The following is a 13,518-nucleotide window of genomic DNA, read 5'->3' on the forward strand; positions in this document are numbered from 1 at the left end:
TACATCTACAAGAACAACATCTACAAGAGCTACATCTACAAGAACAACATCTACAAGAGCTACATCTACAAGAACAACATCTACAAGAGCTACATCTACAAGAACAACATCTACAAGAGCTACATCTACAAGAACAACATCTACAAGAGCTACATCTACAAGAACAACATCTACAAGAGCTACATCTACAAGAACAACATCTACAAGAACAACATCTACAAGAGCTACATCTACAAGAACAACATCTACAAGAGCTACATCTACAAGAGCTACATCTACAAGAACAACATCTACAAGAACAACGTCTACAAGAGCTACGTCTACAAGAGCTACGTCTACAAGAGCTACGTCTACAAGAACTACATCTACAAGAGCTACATCTACATTCCTGTTAACGTTGGAGTGACTCAGTGTTCACCTGGATCATCCCCATTCAACCAAACGGAGGCAAGTTCCTGTTTTCTACGTAAAGAATCATCCCCTCAAATCAGCCCCTTAAATGTCTGAAATCCAGGACATATTTCAATTGTTCTGTGTAAAACAGTGTTGGTTGGACAGTTTGTGTAAAGTCATGACTTTACACGGGGGATACACGGTTTTAAAACTGAAAAGTATAAAGTTTATTAATTAACAAACTTAAAACCAAAGAAATACCAAACACATACTGAAGTTATGAGGTGTGTCAGCAGAGGGAGAGAGAGGGATATATATATATAGAGAGAGAGAGAGAGAGAGAGAGAAAGGGGGGGAGGGATATATATATATATATATATATATATATATATATATATATATATATATATATATTTATATATATATATATATATATATAAAGAGAGAGGGGGATATATATATATATAGAGAGAGAGAGAGAGAAAAGAAAGAGGGGGGAGAGAGGGGGATATAGAGAGAGAGAGGGGTGAGAGAGAGCGAGGAGGGATATAGAGTGGGGGGAGGGAGAGCGAGACAGAGGGGGAGAGAGCAAGTGAGGACAAGGCATATAGAGAGAGAGAGAGAGAGGGGAGGGAGAGCAAAACAGACAGAGAGAGCGAGGAGGGGGGGATGTAGAGAGGGGGGGGAGAGAGAGACAAAGGGGGAGAGAGCGAGTGAGGACGAGGGATATATAGAGAGAGAGAGCGAGGAGGGGGGGATGTAGAGAGGGGGGAGAGAGAGAGACAGGGGGAGAGAGCGAGTGAGGACGAGGGATATATATAGAGAGAGAGAGGGGAGGGAGAGCGAGACAGACAGAGAGAGCGAGGAGGGGGGGAGTGAGAGGGGGAGAGAGCGAGTGAGGACGAGGGATATAGAGAGAGAGAGAGAGAGAGGGGAGGGAGAGCGAGTGAGGACGAGGGATATATATAGAGAGAGAGAGGGGAGGGAGAGCGAGACAGACAGAGAGAGCGAGGAGGGGGGGAGTGAGAGAGGGGGAGAGAGCGAGTGAGGACGAGGGATATAGAGAGAGAGAGAGAGAGAGGGGAGGGAGAGCGAGTGAGGACGAGGGATATATATAGAGAGAGAGAGGGGAGGGAGAGCGAGAGACAGAGAGAGCGAGGGGGGGGGGTGAGAGAGGGGGAGAGAGCGAGTGAGGACGAGGGTGGGAAGGAGAGAAGCAGGAGAGAGAGGGGAATGGGGGGGCGGGAGGGAGAGAGAGGGAGAACCGTCACGAATCTCTTACATTAAAGTACTTTTAGGTGCATTTTGTGTGTGAAAGTAGCTATACAAATAAATATTATTATTGTTATAATTATTATTATTATTATTATTATTAGTTTTATTTGTTATTATTGGTAGTATTGTTGTTGTTGTTGTTGTTGTTGTTGTTGTTATATTATTGTAATTATAATTGTTACCTTGCTTTCTGACCTTTGAACATGTTAACTAATAATGGTTCATAGAATCATCCAGTTCATAACCTCCCTGTTTCTCCCTAATACTGATCTGTCTCAATATGAACAACTTACCTGCAACATTTTATCTTAAATGTCCTTAGAATTTGTCTTAAAAAGTAGTAAATAAAAGTGTGATATCAGCCGACGCCCGATGAAGTGTCAGCTCCTGATATTACTTTAGATATTTTAATGGGGTTCGTCGTCCGTGCTCTTCTAGGTCTGATTTGTTGGTGGTGATGGGGGATGAAGAGAAGGAAAACACGGGTGGAGCGGAGGCCGTTGCTCCGGGACTCCAGATGCAGCAGCTCTGCCGCTTCTACGCTCTGGGAAGACGCTGCAACTTTGGGGGAAAATGCAAATTCCTGCATCAAAGAGACGCGACTAAGATGAACCAGAACAAACCGGACAGGAGACCGGAGCTGGAGAACCGGGAAGAGACGCGCTCCAGACAGTCTGAGGGAGCGAAGTCGGCTGCGGCCACTGACAGCCGCAGTGGAGGCGTGGCTGCCAGGACGGAGCGGGCGAGGCGACGCCCCTGCCTCTACTTCATGTCCGGCTTCTGCGCCATGGAGGATCGGTGCCGCTTCTGGCATCCGGCTCAGTTTCCCCCGGTGGAGGAGCGGTCGGTGGAGGCTCCTGCAAACAGAGGCTGCGTGAGGCGCCCGGCAGCGCGGCCCGGTGTGACGCCGCAGGAAGCCAAGCTGAGCGAGCTGACGGAGGATCTGACCAAGCAGCTGAGGGACACGGAGATCAGGCAGCTGGTGAAACGTTTCCCCAAAGACCAGCTGATCATTCAGGAGCAAAGTGACGGTTTAGTGACATTTTACAGAGCCACCGTGGAGGCCACAGACCCCGAATGGGTAACTTTCTATCAGTCTCTTTGTCATTCCTTTCAGATGAGATTAATATGATAAATGGACCAAATTTAATATATCAGCCTTTCTATGCACTTCACAATTTTGCCTCACATTCACACACCGATGGCGGAGGCAGCTAAACAAGGCACCAATCTGCTCTTCGGGAGCAGTGAGGGGTTCAGTGTCTTACTCAAGGACGCTAAAGCTAGGGCCACATTATGTGATTTTCAAGGCCGATTTGGCAATTATTTGAAATTGGGCGTTGTGGTGGTCCAGGGGGGTCCAGGGTGGTGCAGGGGCGTCTGTAGCTGTCATCGATATGTGTGTGTGTGAGTAACAGACCTAAATCTTAACTTTGTAACTTGTAACTTTTTATCTCTACAAACCTTAAACAATGCATTATAATCGCTCTGCAACATTTTTTTTATATATATTTGTAAATTATTAATATGTTGACGCTCTGTTTGCACCTGCTATTAAAATGCATCTTGGGTGATCTGATCACAAGTGGACAGCTCTAAGTACATCTGTTCACACCTGGCATTAGAATACGTCTCCACATGCGTCTCGGTAAACCACTTGTGATCGGATCTCACCACCCCGCTCTATATGCAAGGTTCAAGATTCAAGAGGTTTATTCGTCACATACATATACATACTTTCATACATATACATACTTTCATACATATATGCAGTGAAATGTAATGCAACCCACCCGGTCATAACACACAATATGTCCTAGGAAAAATTTATTTCTAAAAGACCAACTAACTGACTCCTAAAACGTAATACAATAAGTCGAATACTTATATAATAAAGTAAAAATATATAGAATAAAATAAAATACAATGAAATTAAATGGAATAGATAGAAGGAATATGCTTACGTATATGGAATAGGCAATTATGTATATACAGATATGTGCAATCTGTCTTTATACGAGAGATAAAACTGCGTCCTTGTGTTTTATAAAGACAAAGTGACTCGCTGCTCTTTGTCTCGCAGCCTTTTGACCTGAAAGAAGTCGACATCTTGGTCAGCTTCCCAGAGAAATACCCCTTGGAGGTAACAGCTTGTACTTCCCCATACACAGAACATCCTAATATTCAAATTATTACTCAACCCGATACCTTGATAATTCTGGATAATCCTCCTCAGATTTTCACTTTCGGCGTTCCAGAAGACCAGGATCTTCCGTCGGTGATGGGCAGGTGAGAGGGAACCCATCCTCGGTGGTTGTGTGAGTGACATTAATACTTGAAAAAATAATTCTCTTTCCCTCACAGGCACGTACAGCAGGCGTCCACGGATTGGCTCCGGGCCAAGCACGCGACCAATCAGCTGATGGGGAAAGTGGAGCTGCTGCTCCGGCCCTTCCTGCGCTGGCTGGACCGCAGTCTGGAGAGGCTGTTCACCGAGGGTGCGAGGCAGGTGGGCGGCGGCCGCCAGACAGAAGGGTTCATAGTTCACCAGCTTTACTTTAAAATGTCCATCCATCAGATGGTCTGCGTTGGCCAAGTCGCTACAGCTCCCAGAATTCCAATTGACGAGGCAACGTTTCTTTCTCTCTCACTCTAAGACGTCGCTCCCTTTTCCTTCTGATCCATTGATTGTTGATGTGTTTTATTTTCTTGTGGGTGGGGATATTTTTTGTGAATGTTCCTCCATATCCACAGTTTACTGACCGCAACCAGCTACACTGCCTTTCACTTCTTCCATGTACCCGATCAATGCATTATTGCCGGGAAAGGCGGACTCCGCCACCAACAATGGAGACGGCGAATAGATGAGCACATGCCTGTTGCAACTACATTGAACAGTTTCTTAAAAAGTGGGGATTTTTTCACAAAATAATCTTACGGAATTACCACATCAACCTTATGCTTTCGATATAATCCCACAGCTGAAAAGAACCATCGAGTGTGAACGAGCCGGTCTGCAGTTCATTCCATACCGGGAGCTGCAGGCAACGCTGAGCGAGACGCTGCAGGAGGCGGCTGTGTCGCTCCCTGAGGAGGTGGAGGAGGTGGAGGAGGTGGAGGAGGAGGAGGAGGAGGACGATGACGACGACGACGAGGAGGACGACGACGACGACGACGACGAGGAGGAGGAGGCCAGGCGTCTGGTACAGAACATCAAGATCAGCGAGCCGCGTCGAGGCACGGAGGTCAAGCTGCTCGGCCTGAGTCTGGGAGACAACACGGCCACCGTGGTGGCGACGCGGGTCACAGTGTGTCTGCAGTGCAGCAGGTGAGCACGCCCAGAGGACCACACCCGGCTGGAAGTTTCCTTGATTTGATGTATTAGTTGATTATAGCTGTTCATTTTATCCCACTATCACAGTATATTTCTTTAAATAGTGTAATAATACATATAAACTTTTTATGTAGAATTAACCTTTATTGTGATTTAATGTTGGAATATAAAAATTTGGATACATGGTTCGTTTTCCTCAACTTGACTGATAATATGTGCCAAATTAGCATTCTATTAGATTCTAACTTTGACTCAAACAAATTCATGGAAACTCTTTTACAAAATGATCATGATTTCCTCAACTGATTACACCTGTAATATGTAATAATAACGCATGTGACCTGGACCTGTCTACCCCATGAGCATCTTTTTTCCGTTTACTGTCCAACGTACATTCCAAAAAAACCAACAACTCTCCAACTCTACTTGTGCTGCTTGATTCCAGAGAATTTTCAGCTGGTTTGATACCCTGACAAATGTTCTGATTGTAAGTCTCTTTGGACAGACGCGTCTGATCAATGACATCATGTCATGTAATGTGTGCACGCTGGCCGGCTGCAGGTGTAAAGTGACGGCGGACCTGACTCTGAGCGGCAGGACTTCGTGCGAGGTTCAGTGTGAGAGGTGCAGCAGCAGAATCAGCGCTGCGTTCCGGCCCGGCATGCTGCACCGCTACAGCCACGTGCTGGGCTTCCTGGACCTGCACAACGCTGCAGCCTGCGACCTGGTGCTGCAGGACACCCAGCTCGCTGTGGGCTGCATGAGCTGCAGCAAGGAGGTTCCCCTGCAGGTCAGGACAGGCTGGTATTATTATTATTATTATTATTATTATTATTAATAAGGTAATGGGAGCAGCAAAAAGAAGAAGAAGAAGGTATTTCTGGAGTGCGGTGGGTTGTGCTGTTGCCTCGTAGCTCCAGAAACAGGGACTGGAACATCGTCTCAGCTCTGCAGTTTGCATGTTCTCCTTGCATCTCAAGGGCTGTCACTTCTGCGACAGAAGACCTGAACTCGTTCTTTTCGCCCTTGGAGGCTAACGGCACTAGCATAAGCATTAGCCCCCAGGTTAGCATGATAGAACAGGTTTCCGCCACCAGAGAGGAACGCACACTCAGCATCTGAGAGCACGACGTGAGGAGGGCTCTGAGAACCCGAGGAAAGCAGCCATGCCTCAGGCCCCCGCACCCTCAACACAGGATTCCCCAAGGCAGCGTCATAAGTCCTCTGCTCTACTCCCTGTACGCTAATGACTGTGAGGCCGAGAGTAACTCCAACACCATTGTAAGGTGTGCTGACGACACAGTTGGCTCACGGCTCGGCATGTATCACGGTTTAGGGGCCACGGTAACGGTGGGGTTGCGATATCTTCCTATAAAAAAAAAAAAAAAATATTTTAGAAAGTTAAAAGGTGTAAAAGATGTTTTTGTAGAAGTCTGCCACAAATAACTAGTACAACGCTCTGTGTAAATGACTTTGGGGGGGGGGGGGTTCAGGTTCATTGGTGGGTTTTATAATTTGGATAAGTTCATCTGACTGGATAGTGGATAATTCTAATATTAACGTTACGTTAACTACGTTCGGCTGAGCGTACCACCGGGACGAGACTCGCTCCCCTACAGAACTTATACACCAGGTGGTGCAGGACCAGAGCTAAGAGGACTACTAAGGATTCCCAACATCCCAACCATGGTCTGTTCCAGTGGCTGCGGTCAGCCAGACGCCTCCGCAGCCACAAGACCAGAACAGAGAGACTGAGAAAGAGCTTCTTCCCCCAGAGGACATAAGAAAACTGAACTCGGTCACAACCTAGGCCTCACCTCATAAACACTGTCTTCACCTCACCGCTGTAAATGCTTGCACACATTTATATTCCTTGATATTTATCATTATTAGATTCTCAGTTCGCCAACATTGCACAGATAATATTGAACAATGTACATAATTACATTTTCTTTGTATGTAATTATGTGTACATACATTAGATTAGATTCAACTAATTGTCATTGCACAGAGTACCAATACTGAGGCAACTAAATGCATTTCTCTGCATTTGACATCCTAGTAACTGACGTAGCCGGGAGCAGTGGCTGCATGTAGCGACGCCCTGGGAGCAGTTAGGGGGTCAAGTGTCTTGCTCAAGGACACATCAGCACGCGACCAGGAGGAGCCGGGGATCGAACCGACAATCTTCCGATGACTAGATGACCCGCTCTGCCTCCTGAGCCGCTGAGCACCATGTTGTATAGAGATTTGTATTTTTTTCTTGATTTTACTCCTATTTTTATTTTTGTTTTATTTTATTTTATTGTATTTGTACTATTCCCAGCAGTCTCTGGAGCCAAAAAAGCATTTCACTACATGTTGTATGATCAGTGCAATATGAATGTGAAGAAGAGATCTTTTCAATCCTGAATCTTGAATCTTTGTGTGCGTTTCCTCTGAAGCTCCACTTTCCTTTCACCCCTAAAGACGCCGTTTGGGATGATCAGAGACTCTAAATCAAAGTGTGGCTGGCGACCCGCAGGTGGGCCGCAGGAGATTTGAACTGGGTCGCTTTTCCTTCTTCCTTCTTAAAATGACATTCGTCTCCACAGGAAACCTTGGAGAGGGGGCTGGTTGACATAAGGACACTGTGACACATAAAACAAACATTTCTTCTGTCTTGGAATGCTTCTGTTTCCCTCCTGCAGATACAATATCAGTGTTTGATTCAGGAATGGCCGTGAAATGGTTCCTGGTCTATATTTGAGGCTTGTTGTTAGTTGGCCGAGGGTAAAGAAGATGGAATGTACCTGTGGTGCTGTAACCGAATGTGATGTTTCTGTTCCTCCAGAACCTCTGCTACGGTCAGACCAAAGAGTTTAACTGCGAGCACTGTCACAGTAAGCTCAGCATCCTGGTGGATTCCACCACATTCCTGTTCATTCCACCGCGCGCCAACAAACCAGGTGAGTCACATGACCAAGCACAGGACGCAGGATCAGCAGGTTCCCACGGACCTGCTATTAACCTACAAAATAGTCAGTTCGTCGTTCACACAACAATACACTGTACAAAAGTTGCCTGGGGTATAAAGACTTCAGGTGATTATTTTAATAGTAAATTCATATTTTGTGCAGGTCTGAACGTCTCAGCCCAGAACCACCAGAGGAAGCTGAGAGATCCAGCTGTGCAGAAAGGGAAACCGCTGCCGGAGGAAGGAGCCTGCAGACACTTCAGGCAGAGCCAGCGCTGGATGAGGTGCCTCCCCTCGAGAACCACCTGACTCTACTGACCTCAACTCTGCTCTAGAGCCTCTTAAAGGTGCAGTGTGTAGAATGTAGCGCCACCTAGTGGTGCGGTTGAGGACAACAACCAACTGAACACCCCTCCCCACGGCGGTGCACCATGGCCTCCGTGGAAGAAACTTGCAAAAAAAGTGAAAGTCCCTCTCTAGAGCCAGTGTTTGATTTGTCCGTTCTGGGCTACTGTAGAAACATGGCGGTGCAAGATGGCGGCCTCCATGAGGCGTACCCGCTCCCTACGTAGATAAAAACAGCTCATTCGACGGTGACGCCAACACCACAATTCTTATTTTCATGGGATTGTACACTAATTAAAACATACTTATCAATATTATATTCCATTTATGCCAAGTCTGTTCCCTAAATTCCACGCACTGCACCTTTAACTCTACTCTAAAATGACTTGCTTTACTACTGCAAGTCTCCATAAGAACATAATAATTGCTACTTTCCTTATTTTTTCGGGTACATTTTCTTTTTCATACATTGTTTTATTTCCATCTTTATTATGTTTATATTCACCTTTTACAACGGTGCGCTCGATCGAGCAGCTGTCGTCTCAGTAGATTCCTTTGGGATGGATACAGTTTCCGTCTCATCTCACTCGCAGTAGTAGTTCACGCACCTTAGCTGCGAGCTGTCGCCGTGGTGACAGAGCGCTGCTGCCCTGACAGGTTCCCGTGCTGTGGGAGGGCGTACCCCTGTGGCGTGTGTCATGACAAGGAGCAGGACCACCCCATGGAGCTGGCCACCAGGATGATCTGCGGACACTGTGCCACCGAGCAGGTAGAACTCAAGTTCCTCCTGAGATCAGTCGAGTCTCCTTCTGTTCTTGTAACTTAACTGGCGTCCACGTAGCAACGCTCCGTTCCTTCAACTTCTAATATACAGTTCAGGTGAAGAAATGCTGTCAAATATTCATTCATTTGTCAATAAAACAAAGAACAGCAAACTGATTTGTACAGTAAGTTGGAAGCAGAGACCCTAACAAAACACCCTGAATGCATCAAAATGTTATTTCACTGTATGTACCGTAGCAAGAAATGTATAAGACAGAAATATAAATTAAATTGTGAATATTAGAAATGTACTCAAAGTAATTGTCTTACTCAAGCTGTTATTTGGAGAACTGGTTTAACTTTTAAAGAAATTGAACTTGTCATGTGAGTGATATGAGAAGAATTATTCTGGGTAGTTATGCATCATTTGAGAGAAATAATCATTTAAAATAGAATTTGCTAATGAATGATCATGATCCTTCAGGGTCTCACTCTACACTCACGCCCAAAACTGAAATAGAGTTCATTTATCTGTTAGTATTCATGTAAAGTGCTGTACTAATGAAGGTGCCTTGCTCTGCAGCCCTACAACAACGGGAAGCCGTGCGTGGGCTGTGGAGGCCTGATGACCAGAGGAGCACACAGCAGCCACTGGGAGGGAGGACTGGGATGCAGGAACAAGATGAAAATGAACAGGTACGCAGGTGTGGACTATGGGATGGATAGTAATATTATATATTATACATATGATATTAGATAACGGTATAATATAATAATAATATATAACAGTATATATATAATAATAATAATATATAACAGTATATATATAATAATATATAACAGTATATATATATATATATAGATATATAGATATAGATATAGATATAGATAACAGTATATATATATATATATATATATATATATATATATATATATATATATATATAACAGTATATATATAATAATAATATATTCCACCCCTTGACAGGTGCCATTGGAACCAGATGATCAATGTTATTCACTTCACCTGTCACTGCTTTAATGTTGTGGCTGATCAGTGTGTGTGTGTGTGTCAGGATAGAGGGATCATAATGACATACGCTGTTTATATGAGGTGTACAGCGTATATGTACACGACCCTCATTTAGTAGTTAAGGAAGTTAAAATTCACCTCCACAATCTATAATTTATATTTACATCGTTTGACTTTTCCCTTCCTACCAAACAGGAATGATCGACAGAAATACAGCAACACGAACAAGACGGTTTCACGGAAGGCGGCCAATGAAAAGAAGAAATAGAAAAGATTTGTGATCCATGAAAAGCTCTTATTCTGTCGGCTTCAATGAAATGTCCATTTTTTCTTTGGATGGAGGTTCAAACCATCGTTGGAGGAAGCTCTGCGTTGGTTAAAAACCTATTATGAAAAACTCCCTTTTCAGTGCTTGTGCACGTACATTGGTCTCTGATGGAACCACTGACACACACACACTGAAATAAAACAACTCACTCAGTTTGTTTTGATGAAACAAGGCCTTGACACTCATCTGTGACAAAAAACAAGGTCATTCAGAGCCTCAGTCCAATGACAACCGCCCTCTGAGTAACTCCACCCACGGGTGTTGGATAACAGACCAGCACAAATCTTTTAAAAGAAAGAGGAATTCAATACCAACTCCATGAAGAAACTGCAGATGATGATGTGAGTATTTAAAAAATAATCCCGCTGTGTTTCTTTATAAAACAAAAACCCACAACGTATGCAGCAGATGGACGGGAGGCTGCGACGCATGAGCTGCTGTGTTTCTTCAAACAAAACCAAAAAAAAAAAAAGTGTTTTTATTGTAGATGTTTTTATTTCATTTTATTTTCAGGCGTTAACTGAATGTATCAAAAGGGCCGGTGCGGCGTCCCTGCAGTGCACGCTGCCTCATTGAAGTCGGAACAAACTTTTATGAGTGAAGATTCAGAAACTGGATTGTTTATTTCTCGGCTTCAATTTGTTCAGAAACACATTTTGGGGACTGATAAGGTGAAATCCATGAAAGTTTACAGACTAAATGCAACGGAACCTGGAAGTGAAGCTCAAAGCTCATTGGCTCACAGAACTGGGGGCCTCAGGAGGGTGGCTCCTCCCACAGAAAGGGCCCGTCCAGGAACAGGATGGTTTCGAGGCATGTTGGAATGGCTTGAATGCATCATTTAGTGGTATTCCCAGCAAAAAAAAAAAAACATGTTTTGGGGACCTCAGAGACCTATAAGAACTAGAAAGGGAGCATAATAGGTCCCCTTTAATGGGCAGATTATGGAGGCATTTCCTAATCCTCTTCCACTAAGAAGGGAAACCCAAACATTACGTAACGTGGGAAATGACATGATTCATCCAGCACTCACTGAATACATGTATGAAGGATCATCTGCTGCAAGGGGCTCGGTCCTTTTTAATGACTTGGTTTATTTTGAAATTGAAAGAAAATCATTTCATCACTGTTTGAATAATGTGAGGAAACAAGAGTTTGTCAAGTTTTTTAAGGTTGAGATTTGTCCCAAGAAGTTTTAAGAATGAAATGAAAATGTAAGAACAAATCAGTTCTACACAATATCACAGATGGAAACGTTTTGGACGGATGAGATGTGGGCTGCACCTTGTGAGTGCCTTCATTGTACAATTCATACCCTAAAGATGAAAAAAAAATGTTTTTCATTTGGAATGTGGACGACGTGGAGGTCGCCCCGGCACCAAGAGTTTGGTGCGTTTGCGTCAGACGGTTTGTCTTATAAAGAACGCACCCAACTCTTTGTTTTGTTTCTCAATTTCCAAATCACTGATGAATAAACTATGAAAGCAACTCATTGCTGCGTGTGTGACTCATCTGGTTTCTCCGCTGCTTCCCTGTGCTGGCCTTGACTTTACTACAGCACACATACACACACTTTTCTGTTTAGTCCCCAGGATGTACAGCCTACATACTGTATTCTCACCTCATATTTGATCAAATTCAGTTTTGGACTTTTGAAATGTACTGACAAGGTTTTTATTTTATTCACTGGTAGAAAGTAGAGATATACTTGCACACTGTTGCTTTCCAGCCCAGGTTTGGATTAATCCCCTTGTGCAGGACTTTCTGCAAAGGGTTTGTCCTGGACCAAGAGCAAAGTCCTTCTGCTCTGTATAAAAGGCAGAACTTTGTCTTGACTAGCAGGTCTGGTCATCTCAGAAGCCCTGGTCCTCAGGATGAACTCCAGTGATCTCCCCATGTGGCACCCCTTCCTCGGCCCTTCGCAGCGCCTCCTGCAGCCGCTCTGGGACCACCTGCTGCTCCAGCACCGGCCCCTGCTCGCCTCGCCCTTCTTCCCCATGCTGCTCGCCTTCTCCAGCTACGTCCTGTTCAGCCTGCCCTTCACCGCGCTGGACCTCCTGGGGGGACAACCAGGGGCTTTACTGCAGAAGTACAAGATCCAACCTGACCAGCGTCCGACTCCAGGTACCAGGCATGGAAAGTCAATTAGCATTTAAGTACTTTTTGCTAGTATATGTAATTGGTCATATAGAGGGTATTTGCATTATGGTATTAGGTATGATGGCCAGGAGTTTCCGGATGGCCGTGTACAACCACCTGGTCTTTGTCCTTCCTGCTGTGAGTGTTGGCTCCTTGGTGTTGACTCCTCCGTCGCTGCCGCCACTCGCTCCCACGTTGTACGAGGTGTTGGTGGACGGCCTGGCGGTGCTGCTGCTGTTCGACACGCAGTACTACATCTGGCACTACGTGCACCACAAGCACCCGCAGCTGTACAGCTGTGTGCACGCCGTGCACCACCGGAACGCCGCGCCCTTCTCCTGGTCCACGGAGCAGCTGAGCGTCTTTGAGCTCATGACCGTGGGGCTGTGGAGCAACCAGGACCCGGTGCTGCTGCGGTGCCACCCGCTGACCACCTGGGCCGTCACCGTGTTCAGCATCTGGCTGTCGGTGGAGGACCACATCGGCTACGACCTCCCGTGGGCCCTGAGCCGCCTGATGCCCCTTGGCCTGTTGGGCGGGGCGCCGGCCCACGACATGCACCACCAGCGGCCCAGCAGCAACTATGCCCCCTTCTTCAGCCACTGGGACCGGATCTTCGGCACCGCAGCTGCTCCCGAGAGGAATGGGAAGAAAAATACAGTGACACATGCGAAAGAACGTTTGTGAGGACGCGGCTCTGACCGCTGCATGGTCCCCACAGCACACGGTCCCCACAGCGTACGGCCCCCCACACAGCACCGTCCCTATAGTGCATGTTCAAATCTAAGAGTGTTTAACAATAGTGTTATTTCTAATTCTATGTAATACTGCAATTCTTTATTTTATGTTACATTGTTGAATTAAAAATTATTTATAGTAAAAGTATTTTATGTAGGATGAATGCTATACTTTAAAGTCTGAAAAATAATAGACTATTAAATCAATTTAAATAT

At 45.3% G+C, this 13,518-nt stretch overlaps 2 protein-coding genes across 2 annotated transcripts; both read left to right on the forward strand.

Annotated features, from left to right (window-relative positions):
* The first annotated feature begins 321 nt into the window (after positions 1–321).
* On the forward strand, positions 322–11,912 carry LOC307232089 (uncharacterized protein). Its single transcript, XM_080002970.1, has 13 exons — positions 322–447; positions 2,107–2,749; positions 3,752–3,811; positions 3,905–3,957; positions 4,033–4,177; positions 4,650–4,772; positions 4,878–4,996; positions 5,564–5,792; positions 7,836–7,950; positions 8,122–8,242; positions 8,961–9,072; positions 9,649–9,761; positions 10,294–11,912. Exons 2-13 carry the CDS (start codon positions 2,126–2,128, stop codon positions 10,364–10,366), a joined length of 1,887 nt encoding a protein of 628 aa, XP_079859096.1. The 5' UTR covers positions 322–447; positions 2,107–2,125; the 3' UTR covers positions 10,367–11,912.
* A 388-nt stretch (positions 11,913–12,300) lies between these two features.
* On the forward strand, positions 12,301–13,252 carry ch25hl1.1 (cholesterol 25-hydroxylase like 1, tandem duplicate 1; the record flags this gene model as incomplete). The annotated part of the gene is made up of 2 exons (XM_080002971.1): positions 12,301–12,550; positions 12,642–13,252. 2 exons carry the CDS (start codon positions 12,301–12,303, stop codon positions 13,250–13,252), a joined length of 861 nt encoding a protein of 286 aa, XP_079859097.1.
* Between the last annotated feature and the right edge of the window lie 266 nt (positions 13,253–13,518).

The sequence above is a fragment of the Zeus faber genome, assembly GCF_960531495.2.
Source record: "Zeus faber genome assembly, chromosome: 6".
NCBI lineage: Eukaryota > Metazoa > Chordata > Actinopteri > Zeiformes > Zeidae > Zeus > Zeus faber.